The following is a 23,641-nucleotide window of genomic DNA, read 5'->3' on the forward strand; positions in this document are numbered from 1 at the left end:
TCCCTCCCGGCTTCTGCCCCCCCCCATCTGCGCCCCTCCCCATCTTCCCCCCACTCCTTACTCCTGCTATGTTCCCCCTCCCCCCATGTCACTGCCCCCTCAACCCTCCCCAGAAGCGTGGCTGGGCCCAACAGCACACCCTCGTGGCTCGCATTTCCACTCATGACCCCATTTACCCCCCAGGGTCCCCCCCCAGCCCTGCCCCCTGACTGGGGGGGCGGATCCGAGCTCGCGAGTTTCTCTTCTTCTCCTTTCGCCTCCTTCTGCTTCTTCTTTCGTTCTCCGCGCAAACTTCCTGCGCGGGGTGAGCCCAGCCCGGCCCTGCCCTGCCCAGCCGCGAAACCCCGGCGCCCCGAGTCCCGGCGCGGGGTGGGGCGTGCGGGATCCAGGAAGCACAGACACAGGCGGCCCGACAGGCGCTGGCAGCCCGGCACGGGTCCCTCCTTCGCACTCGCCGACTCGTCCCTTCTCCCCGTCGGACACCGGAACCGCCTTGGAACGGACCTGGCCGGCGTCTGGCCCGGGGCAGGGAGAGGGACCGGGAGCCCCCGGGGGTGAGAGCCAAGCGCCCCCCGGGGATCGAGTGTCCGGGGGGGTGAGAGCCAACCGCCGCCCCCCGGGACCGGGGAGCCCCCGCGGTGAGAGCCGAGCCCCCCAGTTATCCGGGGTGGGTGACAGCCGAGCCCCCCCGCGATTTTGGGGGGAGCCCCGTTGGCTCGGTGCCCGCATCCAAGCCGCCACCGCTCGGGTGGTTTTTCCGTCAGCCTCGGGGTCTGGGACGATGGGCGTCGCGAGGCACCGGCCGGGGCCGCGGGGGCAGCCGTGATCGGAGGGGCGCCTGGCCCGGCCCAGCCCGGCCGGCGGCTGCTCCACGGGACCCGCCCCGAGCCGAGATGAGCTCCGCGTGGAAGAGGCTCCAGCGCGTGGGCAAACGCGCCGCCAAGTTCCACTTCGTGGCCTGTTACCAGGAGCTGATGGTGGAGTGCACCAAGAAATGGTGAGTGGGGCCAGCCCCCGCCGCGCAGCCGGACTGGCGGGGGAGCAGGGCTGGACACGGGGCCCCGCCCCAGGGGAGCTCAGGGGCAGAGGTGGGCACGGGGGCACCCAGTGTATCTCATGGGGGAAGTCAGGAGTGGGAGGGAGAAGGGCTGTCCCCCCTGTAGGATCTGGGGGGAGGGTGTCACAGGGAGACGGAAACTCCCCCCAGCCTCTTCTTTCTGTTTATTAACACGAATTAGTTCATTAATCAAGGAGGGAGCCAGGCACCTCTGGCAGAGATGGGGAGGAATTCACTCTTTCTCAGCTGACAGCCCCAATGGGGGGCTGGTCCGCCACAGGTGGGGGGGTTCAGTTGTTTCACTCTGGAATTGGGGTTTTTCCTGTTTTAGCCATGGGAAGGGAGCCCCCAAAACACTGTTGGGAGGATGACTGAGAGGAGCCCTTGGCAGGTTGTTGTGGGGGTGGCTGTCAAGGCTGGTCTGGGAGACGGGACACCCCCCCAGGTCATGGTGAGGAAATTTGGGAGTCTGGGGGGGAATTGAGCATGGAAAGGGGTCAACCTCACATCCCAGTTTATAGTGGTTGAGATTCCCCCCACCCCTGCCCCCGTGTTCCTACTTCCACCCTGATGCTCCCCCTTTCCAAATCTCCTTCCCCAGTCCCCACCCCCCTGCTGAGCCCAGCCCCACTAGCAGCCCCTGGGGCTGGCGGTGGGAGGGCTGTGGGGAGGCCCAGTTGTTGTGGAGCTGGGGAGGGTGATTGTAGATGTGGTGGGGCGGTGATGAAGTCTGAGGGCCCATCCAGCTGTGGGGCCTGGCTGATGCAGACTGCCCCCTGAGGCCCAGGGGAAAACTATCCATAGGTCTCCCAACTGTGCTACCTGTGGAGGAGAGGGGGTTGTCCCCAGGCCATGCAGGGCTTGTGACGGGGGGAGGCAGGGGAATCTAGAACTGAACCTAGGGCTCAGGAATTGGCAGAAGGTTGGGGTCCCTCCAGGATGGGGGGCAAAGCAGGAGAATCTAGAAGATGCTTTAGAACATGGGGGTTGGCAGAAGGTGGGTGTCTCTTCTGGAGTGGAGGAGGGGCTGGGCCCTGTGCACTACAATATGGAGAACGATAGGTGAGGGGTTCCTCTAGGATTGGGACAGGGCAGGAGGAATCTAGAACATGCTCTAGAACGTGGAAATAGGGGGAATCTCTTCAATTCCTGTTTTGGGGAGACAGTGGGGTGGCTAGAGCTGGAGACACCCCCCTGTGATTTAGGGGGGGACCCAGAAGTGGAAAGACCCCTCCACTCCCAAGCTCTGGACCATTGCCATGGAAAGGGGAGGAGCCTGCAGGGGAGGGAGCTCTTGGGATTTTTTTTTTTTTTTAAACTAAAATGACCTTAAAAGGGATTCAGGGAAAAATGATAAATATTTAGTGACAGCAGCTAAAAATAGAAACGGGGGGGGGGAGAGGAAGGAGGGGGAGAGGGGCAGAGAGACTGTAGGAAGTGTGGAGCAGGGGCGAGGGGGGCATTGTCTGTGGGATTAAATCGGGGCCCTGCATAGCAGTAGTGTCCCAGCGGGGTCCATCCCCAGGCCCCTCCCCTTTTCCTTCAAACTCCTGCCCATCCCCCTCAGGCTCCTCCCCTTCCCTTCAAACCCCCGTTCCTGTGGTTCCTGCCCACTCGCTCTCCCTCAGGGGCCCCTCCCATTTTCCCGAGTACTCCTCCCCCAAATGCCCCTCCCCTCCCCCCATGACCCCCCTCTTCTCCTGCCCTACCCTGCAAGCTTGATGCTTCCTCTCCAGCTTTCCTGTTGCCACACCCCAGTGATTTCCCCCACCCCGACCCTTGGGTGGGGCAGCCCCTCTCTCCCTAGCCTGGTGGGTATCTCCCTGCTCTCCGGGCTCAGGCTGCCCCATCCAGTCCTTGGGAGGGGTTGGGGGGGATCAGGTTTCCCATCAAAACCCTGATTTAGCTCAGCACCTGCAAAGAAGCTCTGACCTCTGACCCCCTCCTGACAGGGCTAAATTTAGCCCCTGGGCCACAAGCCCAGGAGGGAGGAAGGTGCTTGTAAACTGGCCCAGGTCTCAGAGCACTGCCCCTGGCCAGGGGCTCAGGGCTGGGATCGCAGGTGGGGACTGAGGAGCACTGGCAGCTGGGAGGGGAAGCCCAGGGCTGGGAAAGCAGGGGCTGTGAGTCAGGAGTGAGGGGCAGCCCAGGATTTGGGTGACAGCTGAGCTGGGGGGGCTGCGAGCTGGGACGGAGGATTTGCTCCACGCTGAGTGTGTGTTTATGTTTCCACCTCAGACGAGAGCTAAGAATACCTGGCAGATGGTCAGTGTTATATACAGTGCTGCAGGGGCTGGGGGAGGGGCGCCTCCTGGGTGTCCTGGCTGGGCTCAGACTTTCTGCCGAGCAGGAGGTTTAGAAACTCCTGGCTGGGTGGGTGGGTGGGTGGTTGTCGGGGTGCCAGGTTGGATGGGCCCGTGGCTCTGATCTGGGGCAGCAGGGGGAAGCTCAGCCTGCTGACCTTGCGAGTGAAAAGCTCTGCGTGGGAGGTGAGGGGCCTTGGCTGAGATCTGGAGGGGGGCCCTGGGAATCAGTGACCGCAGCGAAGTGAGGGAGCGAGGCCATGACTGACACAGACAGATGGGGAGCTGGCCTGTAGACTCTACCGCAGGGGTGGCCAAACTGTGGCTCGTGAGTCGCACGTGGCTCTTTTACAGTTAAAGTGCGGCTTGTGGAGCCCCATACAGCCCCCCCAGTCTGGCCTGTCTGGAGCCAGGTAGTGGGGCTAGAGGGTTCCGCCCAGCAGAGAGGGGGGTCAGTAAGTTTGCCACCCCCAGGATATAGCACTGGCAGCCTGCCCAGTCCCTGTGGGAGCTGTGGGTTGGGACTGAGAAGCACTGGCAGAGCTGAGGGGGAGCCCCGGGGCCCTGTGTTAGATGTGGGGGAAGCTGGCCCCTGTTCATTTGTATCTGCTTGTTGGCAGGATGTTCCCAGCTTTTTTTCATGTTGTGAGTGGTGATGCTGGGGGTGCACTGGGTCAATAAAGAGGGTGAGCTGTCATTAACTCCACCCATCTGGTCAGAAATACCCCCTGCCATTGCCTCTCTGCCCCCATGGGCTCACAGTCGCCTAGAGCAGCAGTAACACCCCCACTCTGCCAGCCACTGACCTGTGGCCAGAAATCCCGTCCAGCTGGTGAGTTGAGTGCTGCGTCCAGTCAGCAGCACTGCCATGTGTTAAACCCACTGTTGGCCAGCACCCTCCCCGACAGCCAGGCATACCCTGTGCCCCACCCCAGAAGCAGCTGCATCTCATCACTGGGCAGGGGATCCTTGGATAAACAGCCCCCCCATGCTCCACCCCAGAGGTGGGTGCATCTCAGGCTGGTACATACGGCAGGCTGCGGAGAAACTGAGGTAATCTCACCTCCCTTCCCTGCTCTTACATACAAGCATGCTTTGCAAGTGCGTCCTGACGAGCTAGGGCCAGACCTGGTCTGCACATGCTGAGTTTCCATAACATCCCTTTGCAATAACAAGAAGGGTTCAGCTCTTCCTGGGTGCCTCCCAGCCAGGAATTCCAGCCTGTGAGGAATAAAACCATGCAGCCCTGTCTGCATCCCTGCTAGCAACACAGCAAACTGGGACACACAGGGACTCACCCAAGGTCATGCAAAGGAACATGCACAGCCAGGAATGGAACCCAGGAGTCCTGGTTCCCAGTCGCTCCCCTCCCCCTGCTCTAACTCACCAGACCCCACTGCCCCCCGAGCTGGGGAGAGCACCAGGAGTCCTGACTCCTGCCCAGCTTCTCTCCCTCTCACCCCCTTCCCTCCCGCTCTAACTCCTAGACACTACTCCCCTCAATGCCGTCAGCTCTGCAGCGTTTGGGGGCGTGTGAGTGCAAGCACCAGCCAGCCCCACCCCAGGGCCTGGCCCATGTGGCTGTTAAAGATACAGGGAGGGAGCCAGAAGCTGTGATGTGAAAGGATGAAGCAGGGGCATTGAGTGGGGGAGAAGGGTGCCTAGCACCTCTCAGAAACCATGACACAAGTCCTCAGGCTCCTGGCCCAGACAGTGGCCGTCAGGCAGAGGAGGGAGGGGATCCCACGCCCCTTGGTGGAGTGGGCCATGGCCTCCACACCTCCTGAGTAAACACCCCGTCTGCCCCGTGTCCAGGCAAACGCATCTCCTCCGGGCTGCAGTGACTCACTTGTTTGCACCATGTCAGGGGCCGGGCTGCTCCTACCTGGCTTGGGGAGACTGTGCTGCAGGGAGCGTGCGGGGGAGGAGGCATCAGTCAGGGCGCTCTCCCCTGCAGTAACTGCTGACCGCAATGCCCCAGTGAGGCACTAGGGGACACTGTGCAGCAGGGAGCAGAGGTCAGTGTGGGGGGGGCTCTCCCCTCACAGTCAGTGCTGACCCCAGTGTATTTGTCTCTCCAGGCGCCTTCCTCCAAACTCTCTCTCTCTGCCCCAGTGCTCCTCTTCCAGCGTGGGGCGAGCAGGGGGTTCAGGCTGGGCCATACCACACCCACCCTGGACACACACCCAGCAGCCAGGCTGGGAAGATAAAAACTCTCCCCACCCAGCTCTGTGACGTGCTGCTCTGTGGCAGCCCAAACTAGGAATGTTCCAACCTCTGGATCCTGCTCTCCTAGACCTGGGCATGGAACCCAGGAGTCCTGGCTCCCAGCCCCACCTGCTCTAACCCACTAGCCCCAACTCCCCTCCCAGAGCTGACGTGGAACCCAGGTCTCCTGACTCTTGCTCCGACCAGGGAGGTTACGGGGCTGGATAGGGCCATTGGTCAGATCCAGGGGGCGGGAAGTGGGGGATACTGGGTTAGATGGGTTCCTTCTACTTCCAGGGACTGGGCAGTGAGTGGGCGAAGCAGTGGAGCTGCACGAAGCGGGGAGTTCTGGGGGTTGGCAGAGGGGCGAGGGAGAAAGTTTCTCCACGTGGGGACATGGTTGATGAGGGACAGCCGCTGGGGCTGGTACCTGGGTCACCAGATGATCCCAATGATCCCAGGGCAAGAAGGGCTGTGGGGAGGGCCTATGGGTGCTTAGCTGCTCTGCCTCTCCTCTCCTCCCTAATTTGTTCCTTCGTTCCCTCTGCCTTGCAGGCAGCCAGACAAGCTGATTGTGGTTTGGACCAGGAGGAACCGACGCATCTGCTCCAAGGTGGGTGAATTCAGGGATCTCCACTTCCAGGGTGGGGGGACTGGGTGGCTGGGGGGCAGGCACCCTTCCCCCTGGGGGTGCCAGCTCTGATCTGGCTGCGTGTGCTCTGCAGGCTCACAGTTGGCAGCCGGGGATCAAGAATCCGTACCGCGGGATGGTCGTGTGGATGGTGCCGGAGAACGTGGATATAATGGTGACGCTGTACCGGGTATGGCCGCTGCCGCTTGCACAAGCACACCATCTCCCTGTCACACGTGCGCTCCTTTGCACTGACATGTGTGGTCTTACGCTGGCCTACGCACTCCAGCGCGCAGGCACTCTTACGTGGTTGTGCCGGCATTTGCACAAAAGCACCGACACGTGGTCCCCGGCTCACAGTTACGCCCCTCTTCCCCCACGTGCACTGCTGTGCCTGTCCTCTCCTCTATGTACCTGTTGGTGCACAGTGGGCGCTCACACCCAGAGTCGCATACCCATCTGCAAACCGTCCCATGCAGTCTCGCGGGGCTGGCAGACGCTCAGGCCTCCCTTGGTATGCTCCTGACAACTGCCCCCACCCCCATGCCAACTGTGGCTTGGCCCCTCTCACCTTCTGCCCTGTCCCCCCCCACAGGACCCCCACCTGGAGGAGTATGAGGACAAGGAATGGACCTTTGTGATTGAGAACGTACGTCCCGGGATAACCGGAGCACGGTAACTCTGGGCTGGACGACAGCGGCCAGCCAGGTCATGGGATCTTCTATCGCAAAGGGTCCCAAAGCAGCATGGCTGCCAAGTGGTGTGACGCTTCGCGAGGGCACCCAGGGCTTGGAGGCATCTCGCTGCCACCTGCCCTTAGCGTGCGGAACCCTTGTCTGTGCCTAGCAGGGCCCAACTCCACTAGCCACGGGCTGCACAAGCAGCCCCCAGGCCTCTGCTGTCCCTCTGCAGGCTAGCGACAGGCATGCTGCAGCCCCCCCAGGTCCTGCTCTGATGGACACGGGCAGCATCTCCCCATACACTGCTCCGGGGGGGACAGGACACCCCCGTTGAGATCCCCGCTGCTTATAACACACAGCACCCAGCCAGGCGCGTGGTGAAAGCAGGCGTAAGTTTACTTAACAAAGACTAGAGCTTCCCGAAGCAGCGAGGGGAAGTATTGGGAACAAACGGCGACGTGTCCAATAAACTCGTAACGCGCCTCCTCGAGCCTCGACTGAACTACCAAGATGCTGTCCTGTCTGATGAAGCGTAGCTCCCATGAAGCCTCCTCCCAGTGCTTAGCAGCAGGCTGCCCGGGCCCCTCTGTTCATCACACAGGCATGCTGGCAGCTGGTCCCCTGGCTACCTCAGTCCTCCCCAAACTCCACGATCTTTGCTCATAAACAGGATCAGATCTAGTGGTTAGGGCAGGGGGCTGGAAATCAGGGCTCCTGGGTGCTACCTCATCTCTGGGAGGGGGAGTGGGGTCTAGTGGTTAGAGCAGGGGGGTACTGGGAGTCAGGACTCTCTCTCTCTACCTTCACTCACAATGCTCACCCCCTCTTCCCAGGAGTCCAAGGGGCACCGGAAGGTGCTGGCCTCAGCCGATGTCAACCTGCAGCGCTTCGCCCGCCCCATGCCTGCGCAGGCCGAGCTGAAGCTGAAGCTGAAGCCACGCTCGGTCAAGGTGGTCGCTGCCACGCTGCAGCTCACGCTGTCCTGCGTCTTCCTGCGGGAGGGCAAAGCCACGTGAGTCATGTCGGAAACAGGCCTGTCTGGGAACAGCAGTGTCCCTTTGTGGGAGGGGGTGGAGCAAGGGTGGGCTCTGGCTCATACTTCCTTCTCCATGCTGCCCCTGGCAGTGGGGGCAGCGCAGGAGCTCGGCCCAAAGAAGGGCTGGGCAAGGAGCAAAAGACTTGACGGAGGCTGGGTGCGCTTGGTGGCCATCTTGGTGTAGGAGGATGGCTGCCCAGGGCTGCAGGGGAAGAAGGTGGTGCGGGGCGTCCATCCTAGCAGGAGCGAGGAGGAAGAGGGTAGAGTAGGCGGCCATCTTGGCATGAGCGAGGAGGAGGAGGGTGGCAGGGGCTGGCCATCTTGGTTAGGAGGTCTCTCCGGGCAGCCATGCTGGCACCACTGGAGGAAGAGGCTCCACCATGGCAGTTTTTAATAGCAGGCTGTCCTGTCGCCTGGCCACGGTTGGTGCGTCGTTTAAACAGCCCCTCCCCTGCCAATACAGGCCACAGAGCCCAGGGCAGGGCTGCCTGGCACATGGCTTATGACCGGGGCCCTCCCAAATTCACGTCCATTTTGGTTAATTTCACAGTCATAGGATTTTAAAAACCCTAAATTTCACAGTTTCAAATATTTAAATATGAAATTTCACGGTGTTGCAATGATGGGGGGTGGGGGTGGGGCCTGACCCAAAAAGGGGTCGTGGGAGGGGGGGTCGCAAGGCTATTGTGCTGGGGTCACGGTATTGCCACCCTCACTTCTGCACTGCTGCTTTCAGAGCTGGGTGCCCGGAGGGCAGCTACTGGCCAGGTGCCCAGCTGTGAAGGCAGCACCACCGCCCACAGCATCGCAGAAGTGAGGCTGGCATGGCATTGCTCCTCCTTTACCTCTGCACCATCTCCCCTCCCCGGCTCCAGGCCCAGCGCTCAGGAGTTAAAGAGGCCCTGGGCTGTGTGTGTGTATGTGTGGGGTGACCATGGCACCCCCCTGACCATGGGCCCTGGGCGGTCGCCCACTCACCCACCCATAAGGCAGGTCCTGCTCCTCCCTTCAGTGATGTCCCTCACTCCCCTTAACATACCACCCTCTCCTCTGCACTGCTGCTGGTGGTGGCAGCGCTGCCTTCGGAGCTGGGCCCCTGGCCAGCAGCCGCTGCTTTCTGGCCGCCCAGCTCTGTGAAGTCTGGTCTCTCCTACAATAGCCAGATTGCACGGGGGAGACCAGATTTCACGGTCCGGGACACATTTTTCATGGCCGTGAATTTGGTAGGGTCCTACTTCTGAAAGCCCCTTGTTTCAGGCACAATGGTTCAAATGGTTGCAAGGGTCATGCCAGACTGGAGGAAGGAAGGGAAATAGGGCTGCACCAACCCACCTTGCCATGAGCCCCCTGCCCTGAAGCCCCACAGAGGGTCCCCCCCTTACACTGTGCCTTGCCCCTCAGGGATGAGGACATGCAGAGCCTGGCCAGCCTCATGAGCGTCAAACCCAGCGACATCGGCAACCTGGACGACTTCGCCGACAGCGATGAGGATGACGAGGCAGCCAGGAGGGGGCGGAAGGAGGACGTGAGCGCCCAGGGCTCAGAGCCAACAGGTGGGGCCAGCCCACTGTGAGCTCCTTCGTCATCTCTGCCAGTGCCCCACCGTCCCGACCCGCAGCCCCCTGGCATCCCAGCCCAGGGACATTTGTGATCGCGGTTTGCCCTGGTTGCTGTTTGGGGGGTTCCCTTCAGCCGCACGGTTGCTGCAGCTCCTGATAGCAGCTCCTAGTGTTTCTTTGCCTTCCAACAGGGGGCGCTCTCTAGGCAATGACTGAGGTCCCCAGTCTCTTCCCCGGGGCTGGCGACTCTGTCCACACGGAGCTGTACTTTCTTGGGATTGTTCTCTCTTTTTCCTCTCTCCCTCTCTCCTGTCTGTCTGTCTGTCTCCACCACTTTCTGTCTGTCTCTGTCCCCACTGTAGGTTTCATTCAGACCATATTGCTGGGCTATTTCACAGGTAGGACCCTCCGGCCAAGTGGGATTTGGGGCACACGGGGTGCAGAGCAGGCAGCAAACCGCTACATTTCTCTCTCTTTCTCCTCCTACCCCCTTCTACGTTCCCTTGCTCCGCCCACAGACACGTCCCGAGAGCTCAACACTCTTGCTGAGGAAGAGGAGAATCCCTCGGCCACGGGGAGCAGCTGGGCGGCAGTTGGGAGAGCAACCCCCCACAGGACGCCCCGGGAGGCAGGTAAATCAACAGTGGATGCAGGAGCCCTGGCTGGGCCCCAAGACTCCTGGGTTCTGTCCCCAGGTCTGGGCGGGGAGTGGAGTGGGGTTTAGTGGGTTAGCGCAGTGCGGGCTGGGAGTCAGGACGCCTGGGCTCTAGCCCCAGCTCAGGGAGGGGAGTGGGGTCTAGTGACCTGAGGAGGGGGAGGGCCCAGAGCTTACTCTTGACTCCCCCAGGGCAGGGATATGGGGAGGTGCTGTTCAGCTGTCCCCCGCTGCCATCGCTCCCCGTCTCTGACCTGGGCTCCTCTCCGCTCTCCTGCAGGCTCCGCTAAGGAGGAAGCTGTCCGAGTAGCCAACACCCATGATGCTCCCCTGCGGGAAGCCCCCCATCCCGCCCTGGAGATGGTCCTACAGGGGGGAACAACCCCCGCTTCCCTGGAGCTGATGGGCCCCACCCCAGTAAGTGGTGCAGGGGCCGGGAGGGCTGGGCAGAGCATGGCAGACAGTAGGGACCTGATGGGAGCTGTGGGGCCTGTGGAACCAGGCACTAAGGGGGAGACGGGGACCGACGCCACGGACCACGCCCACAAGCCAGGCACGAGCCCCTTACAGGAGACGGGACAACATGGTGGCAACCCCAGGGCTGAAGAGGAGGAGAAAGCAGTAGCCCGGATGGAACGGCCAGCATCAGGGAGTGACACCAAGGGCAGGTGAGTCAGGACCCCTGGCTTCTATCCTGGCTCTGGGAGGAAATGGGGTCTAGTGGTTAGAGCGGGGGGGGAGGGGACTGGGAGCCAGGACTCCTGGGTTCTGTCCTGGCTCTGGGAGAGGAAGGGAGAGTCTAGTGGGATCGGGGGACGTGGATGATGGTGGTGTGGTGGGGCAAGGTTAGTGCCCAGCTAATTATGGATAAGCCGAGCAGCCATCTAGTGTTTGGTTTCGCTTCTGCCTTCCTGAGCCTCTGACAGTCTCCTCCTCCCCCGATGAGTGCGGGCGCCGGGTTCCCCCCCAGGAGGAAGCTGCACTTCCCCTGCCAAGGAAGGGAGCTGGAGGCTGGGCTGCCAGCTCTGCCCCTTCCCGTGGGGGCAGGGATGCAGCTGGCGCTGCAGGAAACTGCTGCTCCCTCTGAGCCCCGCAGATTAACAGAGGAGGAAGTTGGGGGTGGGGCAGGGAAGGGGGCACGGGGCCTGTCTCCTCTAGGGGGCGCTGGCTGTGACCTGGCCCCGGGAACCGGCTGGCTGGAATATTCCAAAACTGCTCATCTGCCGTGGGCAGGTTTTCAGTATTCCACGGACTGGGGTTTAGCGAGAGCGGGGCTCAGGGGTTAGACCGGGGGGCTGGGGGCTAGGACTCCTGGGTTCTATCCCTGGTTCGAGCAGAGGGGCTCACAGAGCTAGGATGGCTGGCTTCTGTTGCTGGGCCTTTCAGTCTGAGTGCGGAGAAGATTTGGCGTGTCGGTTTGGGCGGATGAGAAATCTGTGAGAAACCCACCTGGGAGGCAGCTCAGGATGAGACCGACTCCCCTTCGTCCCTCCCTCCAGGCCCAGTGACATCTGGATGCCCCGGACGGAGACGGAGAGCCCTGTCCCTGCCCCGCGGCGGAAGAAATCCCTCCTGCCAGAACCCGCTGCGCCCACGGCTCCGTCCCCCGAGGTACCCCCCATCCGGAGACGCCGATGGGAAGCCAAGCCACTTCCCTCCCAGCTCAAACTGGGGGCGGCCAAGTCAGTGAAGGGTCCTCGATCCGCAGCCTCTCTGCCTGCGCCAGCAGTGCCCGCCAGGGCCCGGCCTAGGTCAGCAGAACTGTCAGCCCAGCCGAAGCCGCTGCCCCGGCCCCGGAGGGACAGGCGGGCCCGCTCGGTGTCTCCGGGCCTCTGTGTAGTGATGTACCTCGATGAGGACGCACCAGGAACTGCCATTGTTGCTGGGGAGGGCGCCGGCCTGGCTGGGAAGGACTTGGGGGCCGGCGTGCCCTCGGCTGCTGCGCTGCTGGCTGTGTCGTCTGTGGTGGGGCTGCCCCCCGTGCCGTGGGGGAGACAGGGAGAGGAGGTGGCGGTAGCAGATGCCACTGGTCGGCCAAGCGCTGGGGGTGCTGTTACTCCTGTAGTGGTGCCCCCCAAGCGGGAACGGGGCAGGACGGCGGGAGAGGGTCCCAGGACAGCATCCCCCGTGGAGAGGCAGAGAGCAGAGGGGGCAGCCAGGAACGATGGTGTGAGGGCTACTGTGGAGGGGGGGGCAGGAGATGCACCCTCTCTGGTGGCCCCCCCCAAGCCGTGGAGGTGTTGGGCAGAGGATATGGTGGGTGAGGGGGTGATGGAGGCAGGCAGCCTGGGGCCGATCCCTGGCAGGCCAGAGGAGCCAGCGGAACAGGAGAACCGCAGGGCAGACAGGCAGGTGTGTGGAGCTGCTGTTCAGAGCGTGGCAGAAGTTGTGCCTTTGCTGGAGGGGCCCAGGTCAGAGCTGGCAGCAGAGGAGGATTCTGGGCGAGGAGGTCGGTCAAGCCCAGCTCCAGGCCTGGCTCCCGCAGTGACGCTGCAGGAGCTGGAGCGGGACAGGGCAGCAGGAGAGGGTCCCAGGGTGGCATCCCAGCCGGAGAGGCAGAGAGCAGAGGGGGCAGCCGGGCACGAAGCTGTGAGGGCTACTGTGGAGGGGGGGGCAGGAGATGCACCCTCTCTGGTGGCCCCCCCCAAGCCGTGGCGGTGTCGGGCAGAGGATGTGATGGGCGAGGGGGCTGGAGAGGTGTCCAGCAGTGTGGTGGAGGCAGGAGTAGGAGATGGACTGTGGGAGGCAATCCCAGCCCAGCCGGAGGAGGCAGGGGGCAAGGCGGCTGGCAGGCCGTGTGGAGGTGCGGGGCAGTTGGTAGCAGCAGACGCCCCGTCTGTGGAGGCCCCAGCCCAGCCGCAGGGCACCGTGGAGAGCCCAGGAGCCGACGGCAGAGCACCTGGCGGTGCCACACCTAGTGCAGCTGGGCCCCTGCTGGAGCAGGCTGGGCCGGAGGAGGCTGTGGGCTCCCTGCCCAGCAAGGAGGACGCCAGCAGGACAGGGCACCTCCTGGAGACGTGGCCGTCAGGGCTCTGCACAGTCCAGCTGGCCAGCCACGGCGCCCCAGGAAGGAGCAGCAGACGGGCCACAGCCCTTGCCCTAACGCCCCCCAGGATGTGCCCATCCCGGGCTCCCCGTCCCCCTTCGCTGAGCCCTACATCTCACAGTGCTGCCTCACCCTGAGCCTCCCGCCTGCCTGCCCTGCCCAGGAGAGGAATGCCAGCCCGTCATCCACCGAGGGGACTCAGGCGTCCGGGCGGGAGCCGTCTCCCCCGCCCTGTGGTGCTGCCCGGGATAGCATAGGGCAGGGGGCGGCCCAGGTAGGGACGGATGCTTGTGCCCCCAGCCCTGCCAGCTGCCATGGCTGCCTGCCCGTGCTTCCAACTAATCCTAGGGCTTGGGGGGGAGCAGGGGGGAGACACCTGCAGCATTGCTACAGGGATAAAACCCAGAGCTGGGGTGGGGGAGCAGGTGCCTTCCCTTTAATCAGGGTTGGGGATAATACCTGGCGATGGACTCCCCACAGGGCAGGGCCCCCACGTGGGGGTACCCTTTCCTGGGGCCAGGAGGCTCTGGGAGGGCCCGGTCCAGGTTGTGACTCCCATTACCATGAGGAAAACAATTTTCATGGCTCATGGGATAGTATGTATGGGATGAGGGGCTGGGGTATGTGTGTGGGAGGGGGCCTGTGTTACAAGTTTGTACTGGGCCTGAAAAAATTATGCTTGGGCCCTGCCCCAGGGCCTGCAGCCCCCTTTCTGACCCCTCCCCTTCACTTTGTGGCCAACGGAGCCTGCCCTGCATCTGGCCTGCTCACCCTGCTGCATGGGGATGGCCGGATGCCAGCACGCCCTGGGCAAGCCTGGCCAGAGGAATGCCCTTGCCTAGAAGGGGAAAGGGAAGGGTGCAACAGTGAGGACCTGGCTGGGTCTTTGTCCCCCTGCAGCCCCAGACCTTCTCCCCCAGCTACTGTGGAGAAGGGGATGGCTCAATGCGCATGGGTGATGGAGGTCCCTGATCACAGGGCTTTGTGCCTGGGCGGTGGTGGGGGGGTTATGCAGGCAGGCGAATGGGGGAGCCCCGTGGCCAGCTGGGTGTGGCCAGGAGAGCAGCGGGGCTGGGGGCTGCAAGGGTGGCCAGTGCTGGTGTGGGGGTGCTTTGCCTTGTGTGGGGTGACCCAGCACCTCCCCGACCTATCTCTCACCCCACCCTCTGTTTCTTATCTCCTAGGAAGAGTCCCCAGCAACCAGTCCAGGCCTGGTCAGCTGCAGCCAGTCGCTGCTGGAATGGTGCCAGGATGTCACGGCTGGCTACCGGGGTGTCCGGGTCACCAACTTCACCACCTCCTGGCGAAACGGGCTGGCATTCTGCGCCATCCTGCACCACTTCCACCCAGAGAAAATGTGAGTCCTGGGGCTGCCGGCCGGGAGGGGCTGAGAGGCAGTGGGTGGAACCTGGGGCTGGGACAGCAGGGGCTGCGGGTCGAGATTGAGGGGCACCAACAGAGGCGTGTGTTGCAGGGTAGGCCATGCCTACGTATGGAGGGGGAGTCTCAGAGGCAAGTGAGGAGTGGGGGGATATGGGTTGGGAGACCCCATTCACTGAGCAGGATCTAGCTTTGTCACATCTGTCTGTCCTCCAGCAATTATGAAACCCTGGACCCCCTCGCTATCAAGCAGAATAACAAGCTGGTAAGCTGGGGCCCCTGGCAGGTGTGGGGTGGGAGAGGGGGTGAAGAACATAAGAACAGCCAGACTGGCTCAGACCAACGGTCCATCTAGCCCAGCATCCTGTCTTCTGACCGTGGCTGGTGCCAGATGTTTCAGAGGGAATGAACAGAAGAGGACAATTTATCAAGGGTAATTTTCCTTCTGAAACACCGGGCATTGGCTGCTGACGGAAACCAGGATACTGGGCTAGATGGACTGTTGGTCTGACCCAGTATGACTGTTCTTGTGTTCTTACGTGATCCATCCCGTGTCGTCCAGTCCCGGCTTCTGGCCATCTGGAGCTTAGGGACACCCAGAGCACGGGGTTGCCTCCCTGACCTTCGTGGCTATTAGCCACTGTTGGATCGATACTCCATGAACTTACATAATTCTTTTTGAGCCCTGTTACAGTTTTGGCCTTCACAACATTCCCTGGCAACGAGTGACACAGATTGATTGTGCATTGTGTGACATCGTACTTCCTTGTGTTTGCTTAAACCTGCTGCATATCGCTTTCAGTGGGTGACCCAACTCCCCCAGGTTCTTGTTATGTGAAGGGGCAAATAACATTTCCTTATTCGCTTTCTCCACACCATTCATGATTTTATAGACCTCTATCATATCCCCCCTTAGTCATCTCTGTTCTAAGATGTAACTCCCAGTCTTTTTAATCTCTCCTCATATGGAAGCTGTTCCAGCCCCCTGATAATTTTTGCTGCCCTTCCTTGTACCTTTTCCAGTTCTAATTTTCTTTTTTTAAATGGGGCAACCAGAACTGCCCACATTATTCAAGGTGTAGGCGTACCATGGATTTATATAGTGCCATTATGATATTTTCTGTCTTACTTATCCCGCTCCTAACAAGCTGGTAGCTTTTTTTGACAGCTGCTGCATATTGAGCGGATGTTTTCAGAAAACTCTCCAGTGAATCCAAGATCGCTTTCTTAAGTGGTAACAGCTAATTTAGCCCCCATCATTTTGCATGTGTAGTTGGGATTATGTTTTCCAATGTGCATTACGTTACATTTATCAACATTGAATTTCATTTGCCATTTTGTTGCCCAGTCACCCAGTTTTGTGAGATCCCTTTGTAACTCTTCGCAGTCTGTTTTGGACTTAACTATCTTGAGTCATTTCGTATCATCTGCAAACTTTGCCACCTCACTGTTTACCCTTTTCCAGATAATTTATGAATATATTGAACAGCACTGGTCACAGGACAGATCCTTGGGGGACCCCCCACTATTTACCTCTCTCCACTGTGAAAACTGACCATCTATTCCGACCCTTTGTTTCCTGCCTTTTAACCAATTACTGATCCCGGAGAGGACCTTCCCTCTTATCCTATGTCTGTTTACTGCTTAAGAGCTTTTGGTGTGGGACCTTTTCAAAGGCTTTCTGAAAGTCCCCTGGGTCATCCTTGATGACGTTTGTTGACCCACTCAAAGAATTCTAATAGATTGGTGAGGCATGATTTCTCTTTACAAAAGCCGTGCTCACTCTTTCACAACAGTGTTCATCCACGTGTCTGATAATTCTGTTCTTTACTATAGTTTCAACCAATGTGCCTGGTACTGGAGTTAGGCTCACTGACCTGTAAGTGCCAGGATAGCCTCTGGAGCCTTTTTTAAAAATCAATGTTACATTAGCTGTCCTCCAGTCATCTGGTACAGAAGCTGATTTAGGCAATAGGTTACATACCACAGTTAGTAGTTCTGCAATTTCACATTTGAATTCCTTCAGAATTCTTGGGGGTGGGGGGAGGATACCAACTGGTCCTGGGGACTTATTACTGTTTAGTTGATCAATTTGTTCCAAAACTTCCTCTACTGACACCTCTATCTGGGACAGTTCCTCAGATTTGTCACCTAAAAAGAATCTCAGGTTTGGGAATCTCCTTCACATCCTCTGCTGTGAAGACGGATGGAAAGAATTAATTTAGCTTCTCTGCACTTGCCTTGTCTTCCTTGAATGCTTCTTTAGCACCTTGGCTGTCCAGTGCCCCACTGATTGTTTGCCAGGCTTCCTGCTTCTGATGTACTTAAAAAATGTACTGCTAGTTTGTATGTCTTTGTCTAGCTGCTCTTCACATTCTTTTTTGGTCTGCCTGTTTAGACTTTGCACTTGACTTGCCAGAGTTTGTGCTCCTTCCTATTTTCCTCACTAGGATTTGACTGCCAGTTTTTAAAAGATGTCTTTTTGGCTCTAACCACCTCTTTTACTCTGTTGTTTAGCATTTTTTTTGGTCGTCTTGCTGGTTTTTTTCCAATGATTATTGTTTGGGGTATACATGTAGTTTGAGCCTCTATTATGATGTTTTTAAAAAGTTTCCATGCAGCTTGCAGGCATTTCATTCTGGTGACTGTTCCTATTAGTTTCCATTTAACTAACCGCCTCATTTTTGTGTAGTTCCCCTTTTTGAAGTCAAATGCTACTGTGGTGGGTTTCTTTTGTGTTCTCCCCCCCCCTGCTACAAGGATGTCAAATTTAATTATATTATGGTCATTATTAACAAGCGATTCAACTATATTCACCTCTTAGACCAGATCGTGTGCATCACTTAGGACTAAATCAAGAATTGCATCTCCCTTTGTGGATTGCAGGACTAACTGTTCCAAGAAGCAGTCATTAATAGTGTTTTAGAAATTTTATCTCTGCATCCCAACCTAAGGTGACATGTTGCCAGTCAATATGGGGATAGTTGAAATCTCCCATTATTACTGGGTTTTCTGTTTTTGTAGGCTCTCTAATCTCCCTGAGCAGTTGCAGTCACAATCCTGGTCAGGTGGTCTGTATTATATTCCCACTGCTTTACTCTTATTATTCAAGCTTCTTTCACATACAGTGCCGCTCCCCCACCAGCACAACCTACTCTGTCATTCCAATATATTTTGTACCCTGGTATTGCCATGTCCCATTGATTAGCATCATTTCACCAAGTTTCTGTGTTGCCTGTTAATTAATATCCTCCTTTAATACCAGGTACTCCAGTTCACCCATCTTCATGTGTAGACTTTTAGCATTTGTATACAAGCACTTATAAAATTTGTCAATATTCAGTTGTCTGCCTTCATGTGATGGAACAGGACTCTTTTTTTCATTTGACTGACTCTCTTCAGTTCCTACCTGTACTTTATCCACTTCTGTCCTCTCCTCTTTACTAGGATATAGAGTATCCCCTTTAATAGATCCTCTGCTAAGGGATGTGTCAGTCCCAAGCGTGTGCTTCTCTTCACCTGTCGGCTTTAGTTTAAAAACTCTTTTACAATCTTGTGAATTGTGCATGCCAGCAGTCTGGTTCCATTTTGGTTTAGGTGGGGCCCATCCTTCCTGTGTAGGCTCCTCCTTCTCCAAAAGGTTCCCCGGTTCCTACTCAACTTAAACCCAAACCCCTCCTCCTTGCACCATCGTCTCATTCAAGCATGGAGACCCTGCAGTTCTGTCTATCTATCTGGCTCTGTGGGGGAAACTGGAAGCACGACAGGAAATGGTACCATGGAGGTCCTGGACGTCAATCTTTTCCCTAGCAGCTTAACTTTGGCCTCCAGGGCTTCTCTCCCACCTTCCCCTATGTCATTGGTACCACCTGTACCATTAGTGCCGGCTTCTCCTCAGCATTGCACGAGTCTGTCCAGATGTCTCGAGAGCTTCGCACCTGGCAGGCAAGTCACCATGCGGTTTTTCCCCAGTCATCGCAAACCCAGCTATCTCTGTTTCTAATGATCAAATCCCCAGTTACTATTTCCTGGCTCCTCCTAATGACAGGAGTCCCCTCCATTGGAGAGGACTGAGGAACTGTCCTGGGTTTGGGGTGATGAACGTCCTGCCATGGGAGTATAGGCTGCGGTGTATGGGGCCTAGTGGTCAGAGCTCATGGGGGACGACCACTGGGAGTCATGACTCCTTGGTTCTATTCCTAGCTCTGGGGAGGAGGTCGGGGGGGCTGGATATTGGGGTTAAATAGTCACCCCTCATTTGTCCTCTTCCCCCCCAGGCCTACGACGGTTTTGCCTCCCTGGGCATCTCGCGGGTGCTGGAGCCGGCCGACATGGTGTTTCTGACGGTGCCCGACAAGCTGATTGTCATGACCTACCTGTGCCAGATCCGGGCCTTCTTCACAGGCCAGGAGCTGAACGTGGTGGAGATCGCCAACCACAGCAGCCAGAGCACCTACAAGGTGGGCAAGTTCGATTCAGACCCCACGTTCTCCATCGACCCTGCCTGCTTCTACGCCGAGCGCTTCCAGGCTACGACCAGGGGGCCCGAGGAGCCTGCAAGCGCTGCCCCTGCCGCAAGAGATGATGGGAAGGCAGCGGCCAACAGAGCTGTGACAGGAGGAGCTGAACTGGCAAAGGATGCTGTGACTGATGTCAAGGCAGGGGATGCAAAGGACGTTGGGAAAGTGACTGTAAATGATGCTACGACCAAGCCAGCCATGAGTCCAGAGGCGGAGCCAAAGGATGGAGGGAGTGAAGCTGCAAAGGATGCTGGGAGAGCAGTAGCCAATGGTGCCACGTCCCAACCGGCCAAGAAAACAGAGACAGAGCCCTCCACCCCAGAGGATGCTGGGACTCAGGCTGCAAAGGCAGCAGTCAATGGCACCACACACCAACCAGCCAAAAACCTGGCAGCAGAGCCCCCTGTCCCAGCAGTCTCTGGGACAGGGCCGGCCAACAGTGGTGAGAAGCTGGTGCCCCCTCCGCGGCTGAAGCGTCTGTCTGCGCAGAATGGGGAGGCCCTGCAGCGCTCGCTGTCCACAGGCAGCCAGGGCCCGGTGGCCCCACCGCGCTCCTATGGCAGCAAGTCGGGCTTCTCCCACGTGCGCGATGCTGACCTGCTCAAGAAGCGGCGCTCACGGCTCAAGAGCGAGTCGCTGTCAATGGATGAGGGGGAGGTGGGCAGTCCCCCAGGGGAGACACCACGGAGGAGACCTGATGGGCTGGGAGCGGTGAGTGGGGAAGGGGGGAGGGCTTGGTTATTGTAGTTTCTCCAGGGCACTGCTTTGTTATTGTAGGGTCTCTTGGGGCTGCATGCACAGGTTTGTTATTATAGAGTAGCTCAGAAATAGCAATGCATAGCCCAAATATTTATGAGAGACCGTGCATCCTGGGACATCCTAAAATAACAAGGCAGCACATGTGGCACCCTGAGACTCACGGTAACAAAACAGCATGTATAACTCTAGTAATTTATTATTTTAGGGTCTTTTGGGGCTGAATAGACTGGTTTGTTATTGTAGGGTGTCTCATGGGTGCTGGCTTATTTATTGTAATTCTCCTCCTCCATCCCTTTTTTCCACCTCCCCCAACCAGGACGAGCATGATGGCATAACCCCCAAGACTGGACCCCCTGCTTCCGCCAGGACTCAGCAGCAGCAGCTGGCCCCAGGTGAGCCCAGGGGTTCTGTAGGGTCTGCCATATGTAGCAGCATCAGGCTTTGGGGCAAAGGGGTGAGATGGATCCTTAAGGGGGAGCAGGGCTGTTGTGCTAATGTTGACACAATGCACCAGAGAGTCCAAGATTTTAACAGACCCCTCTCACTGCACAACACTACAGAGTTAACACAGGTTCAGCATGTGAAATCCAGCGACCTCAGCTTGCTTTTTCCCAGGGCAAATACTCCATTAAAAATCCCTTGAGCCTTGTATTAAAGGTACAGGAAAAAAGAGTCACCGGGGAGGGTTCCTCACAAACAAGGGTGACTGGGCAACAAAATGGCAAATGAAATTCAACACTGATAAATGCAAAGTAATGCATGCTGGCAAAAATGATCCCAACCACACATATTCTAATGGTGGGGTCTAAATTAGCTGTTACCGCCCAGGACAGACATCTTGGAGTCACCGTAAATAGTTCTCTGAAAGCTTTGGCTCGGGACGCAGCAACGGTCCAGAAGCTAACTGAGAGTTAGGAATTCTTAGGAAATGGAAGAAAATATCCTAATGCCACCATATAAAACCATGGTACGCCCACACCTTTAACACTGTGAAATTATTGTGCAGCTGGAAACAGTTCACAGAAGGGCAAGAAAGGGGATGAAACAGCTTCCATACGACGAGAGGCTGAAAAGAGATGGCTAAGGGGGAGGGGAGATAGGACAGCGGTCTAGATGATCATGAACGGTGCAGAAAAAGTGACCAGAGAACTTTTACTTACCCTTTCCCACAATACAAAACTGGGGTCGCCTGCTGAAACAGATCAGCAATAGTTTTAATACAAAGCCAGCCACCCTCCAGAGTTGCTCTTGTGTTAGGGGGAGGGAACAACTCATCCCCTTTGTATTTTGGCCCCTGCATAGGCCTGATTTCCAACACCAGGCTCCTTTTGTTCCCAACACAGTCCTTGACCGACAGCAGCTGCTCTCTGTGTCCCTTTGTCTGTCAGCAGCTCTTGTTCATGGCCGTTATTATATATAACTCTAACTGCCCCTTCCTGTCTCCCCCCCCCCCCTCCAGAGATGGCCACCGCTGCCCAAGACCCCAGCACCGTAGATGAGGAGGTACCGGTAAGGATGGGTAATTGTGGGAGAGAGAATTTGGGTCTGGGACACAGGGCCTTTCCCCTTGTGGGAGGGCGCTGGGTCTGACCTCCTGCCTTCCTGGCAGCGCTTCCAAGACACCAGCCAGTATGTGGTGGCCGAGCTGCAGGCGTTGGAGAACGAGCAGAAGCAGATTGATGCCCGGGCAGCCGTGGTGGAGAAGGAGCTGCGCTTCCTCATGGAGTCAGGTGCAGTGATCAGCCACTGTCCTGTACATGGCTCCCCTCCCTCCCCCACACAGCCTCTTGGTACCACCTGCTGACGCAGTTGTGGATAAGGGAGCCCCCTGCACAGGGATGTGCTCAGCTTGGCCACCCTGTCTGGGCTTTGATGCTACTGAATGTCCCAGGCTTTCTGGGTGGGGAAGGCGAGAAATGTTAGAGAGCCTGATTCCTATTGCAGGGCACATACCCGTGTAGTGCACTCTCAGTGGAGTGTGCTCCTCCCCCTTTTATTGCAGGCACAAATCGGGTCCAGGAGGAGCAGCTGATTCAGGAGTGGTTCACACTGGTCAATAAGAAGAATGCACTGATCCGGCGCCAGGACCAGCTGCAGCTGCTGTGAGTGGGCCTTTGGGCGTGCAGACGCAGGGTGATGGCTGGCTTTTTGGTGATCAGCCAGACCATTCAGGGGAAGGAAAGGGCCTGTAGCTGATTACACTCCTGTCGTCCCCTCCCCCAGGCTGGAGGAGCAGGACCTAGAGAGACGATATGAGCTATTGAGCCGGGAGTTGAGAGCCATGCTGTCTATTGAAGGTAAGAGCAACAGGGACTGGGTAGCTTAGCAGGACATGGGAGCCTTTAGCTTGGGGGAGGCCCCTTGCTGCTCATGTGTGATGAGTTTTCTTCTCCACCCTCCAGAGTGGCTCAAGACTGAAGCCCACCAGCGGCGGGAGCAGCTCTTACTGCAGGAACTGGTGTCACTGGTGAACCAGAGGGATGAGCTGGTGCGAGACCTGGACATCAAGGAGAGAATGTGAGTTTCTGTTTATAGAGGGCACAGTGTGGAGTTGCTCTGTTTTTGGGTGCTCCATGGCACCCTAAAGCTCACTGTGCTTTACCCTACAGAGCCCTGGAGGAAGATGCCCGGCTGGAGCGGGGCCTGGAACTGCGGCGGCGCAAGTACAGCCACAAGGAGAAGTGCTGCATCACTTAAGAGCCCCGGGCACCTCTTGCCCTTGCTCAGTGTGCTGCCAGCACTAAATCCCCTTCCCTGCCTTTTAAAGGGCTACTAGATGCCAGAGGCTTCAGTTTTGTACAGGTGGCGGGTTCCTTGCCCAGTCTGGCCCCACTTTTGGAGGCAGAGTTGTAAACCAGTTGGGCAGACAAGGGTGGGGCTATTTATTTGTGTGTGATGCATGGTACAAGTGCCTTGAAAAAATGACATCCAGCCATGGAGTGGGTGTTTGCAATAAAGAGTACTATATTACAGACAGTTGCAACCCAGGACTTTCACATAGTGGGGGGGAGCTATGAGGAATCCTAGAGCACAGCAAATTCGTAGGTACTCAGCTTGGCTTAAAAGACTGACAGGGCTTCCCTGGAAAAATCATGAAGCAGGTCCTGAAGGAATGAACTATAAGGTAGTGCTGGCTGTCACAAGCAGAGTGCCAAAAGGGTTGGGCTGGTTCATTAATGCTCTGTAGCTCCCCTGGAAGGTAGGCCAGAGAGTGACTGACCTAGGTGGATTGGGTCACAAGAAATCTGATGATGTTGAAGAAGCTCCAGTTCTGCAGAACAGGCTAATGAGGACCCCCTCTGGTCCCTGCCACCTGTAATAGTCTGTGGACACCCCCACCCCCGGGTGGAGTAGTAAGGGACTAACAAACCCACGGCCTGGAAACCAGTGCGGGATCAGACCCAATTCATTCCAAGCACTGTAGCAGCGCTCAGGGAGCAAAGACTTACTCAGCGTCACCGCGGGGGATCAGTGGGGTGGGCAAGCGGCTCTTGCCCGCCTGCAGGGAGCACCCCCAGTCCCGCCCCGCAGGTGCCGTGGCCAGCCCGGCTGCTCATGTGACACTGCGAGAGTACACGCTCCTAAGGGGTAAAGCCCCCCCCCCCAGGAATCCCGCCCCCCGCAATGTCTGGGGGCTCGAGGGCAGGCAGGGCTCTGGCTAAGGGGCGCGAGGACTCGGAGCCTTCCGCGAGTCAGGAAAGGGCCCCACGCCCCGCCCCGCCCCGCCCCGCCGGCCGGGTACCCCGAGCCCCGCCCCCAGCAGGCGCAGGAGAAGGGTCCGCGCGGGCTCGGCCGCCGCACGCTACT

General features: G+C 58.2%; 1 protein-coding gene and 1 long non-coding RNA gene across 3 annotated transcripts; one reads left to right on the top strand and one right to left on the bottom strand.

Annotated features, from left to right (window-relative positions):
* The first annotated feature begins 297 nt into the window (after positions 1–297).
* On the top strand, positions 298–23,135 carry EHBP1L1 (EH domain binding protein 1 like 1). 2 transcript variants are annotated; one of them, XM_067543904.1, is made up of 18 exons: positions 298–997; positions 6,124–6,181; positions 6,294–6,389; positions 6,795–6,848; positions 7,713–7,891; positions 9,317–9,468; positions 9,993–10,106; positions 10,410–10,546; positions 14,360–14,532; positions 14,772–14,820; positions 18,833–19,786; positions 20,151–20,226; positions 21,294–21,343; positions 21,444–21,564; positions 21,837–21,936; positions 22,058–22,131; positions 22,237–22,351; positions 22,444–23,135. In XM_067543904.1, exons 1-18 carry the CDS (start codon positions 894–896, stop codon positions 22,529–22,531), a joined length of 2,694 nt encoding a protein of 897 aa, XP_067400005.1. In that variant the 5' UTR covers positions 298–893; the 3' UTR covers positions 22,532–23,135. The 2 variants fall into 2 exon arrangements, with proteins under 2 accessions (XP_067400005.1, XP_067400006.1); XM_067543905.1 differs by lacking the exons at positions 298–997; positions 6,124–6,181; positions 6,294–6,389 and having other exon boundaries at positions 6,835–6,874.
* Positions 21,982–23,520, bottom strand: LOC137150168 (uncharacterized). The gene is made up of 2 exons (XR_010918926.1): positions 23,284–23,520; positions 21,982–22,331 (listed from the first exon to the last, which is right to left on the bottom strand). It is a non-coding gene; the product is annotated as an uncharacterized lncRNA (long non-coding RNA).
* Positions 23,521–23,641: the final 121 nt, after the last annotated feature.

The sequence above is a fragment of the Emydura macquarii genome, unplaced genomic scaffold (assembly GCF_026122565.2).
Source record: "Emydura macquarii macquarii isolate MOO-44397 ecotype Brisbane River unplaced genomic scaffold, CSIRO-AGI_Emac_v2 contig_968, whole genome shotgun sequence".
Taxonomy (NCBI): Eukaryota; Metazoa; Chordata; order Testudines; family Chelidae; genus Emydura; species Emydura macquarii.

Bases quoted from the DNA above. Each gene is read 5' to 3' on its own strand.
- EHBP1L1 (XM_067543904.1), top strand. From the start codon at position 894: ATGAGCTCCGCGTGGAAGAGGCTCCAGCGCGTGGGCAAACGCGCCGCC. The intron at 6,849-7,712 runs GTACGTCCCGGG...CCCTCTTCCCAG, and splicing joins GGACCTTTGTGATTGAGAAC to GAGTCCAAGGGGCACCGGAA. The intron at 14,821-18,832 runs GTAAGCTGGGGC...CTTCCCCCCCAG, and splicing joins TCAAGCAGAATAACAAGCTG to GCCTACGACGGTTTTGCCTC.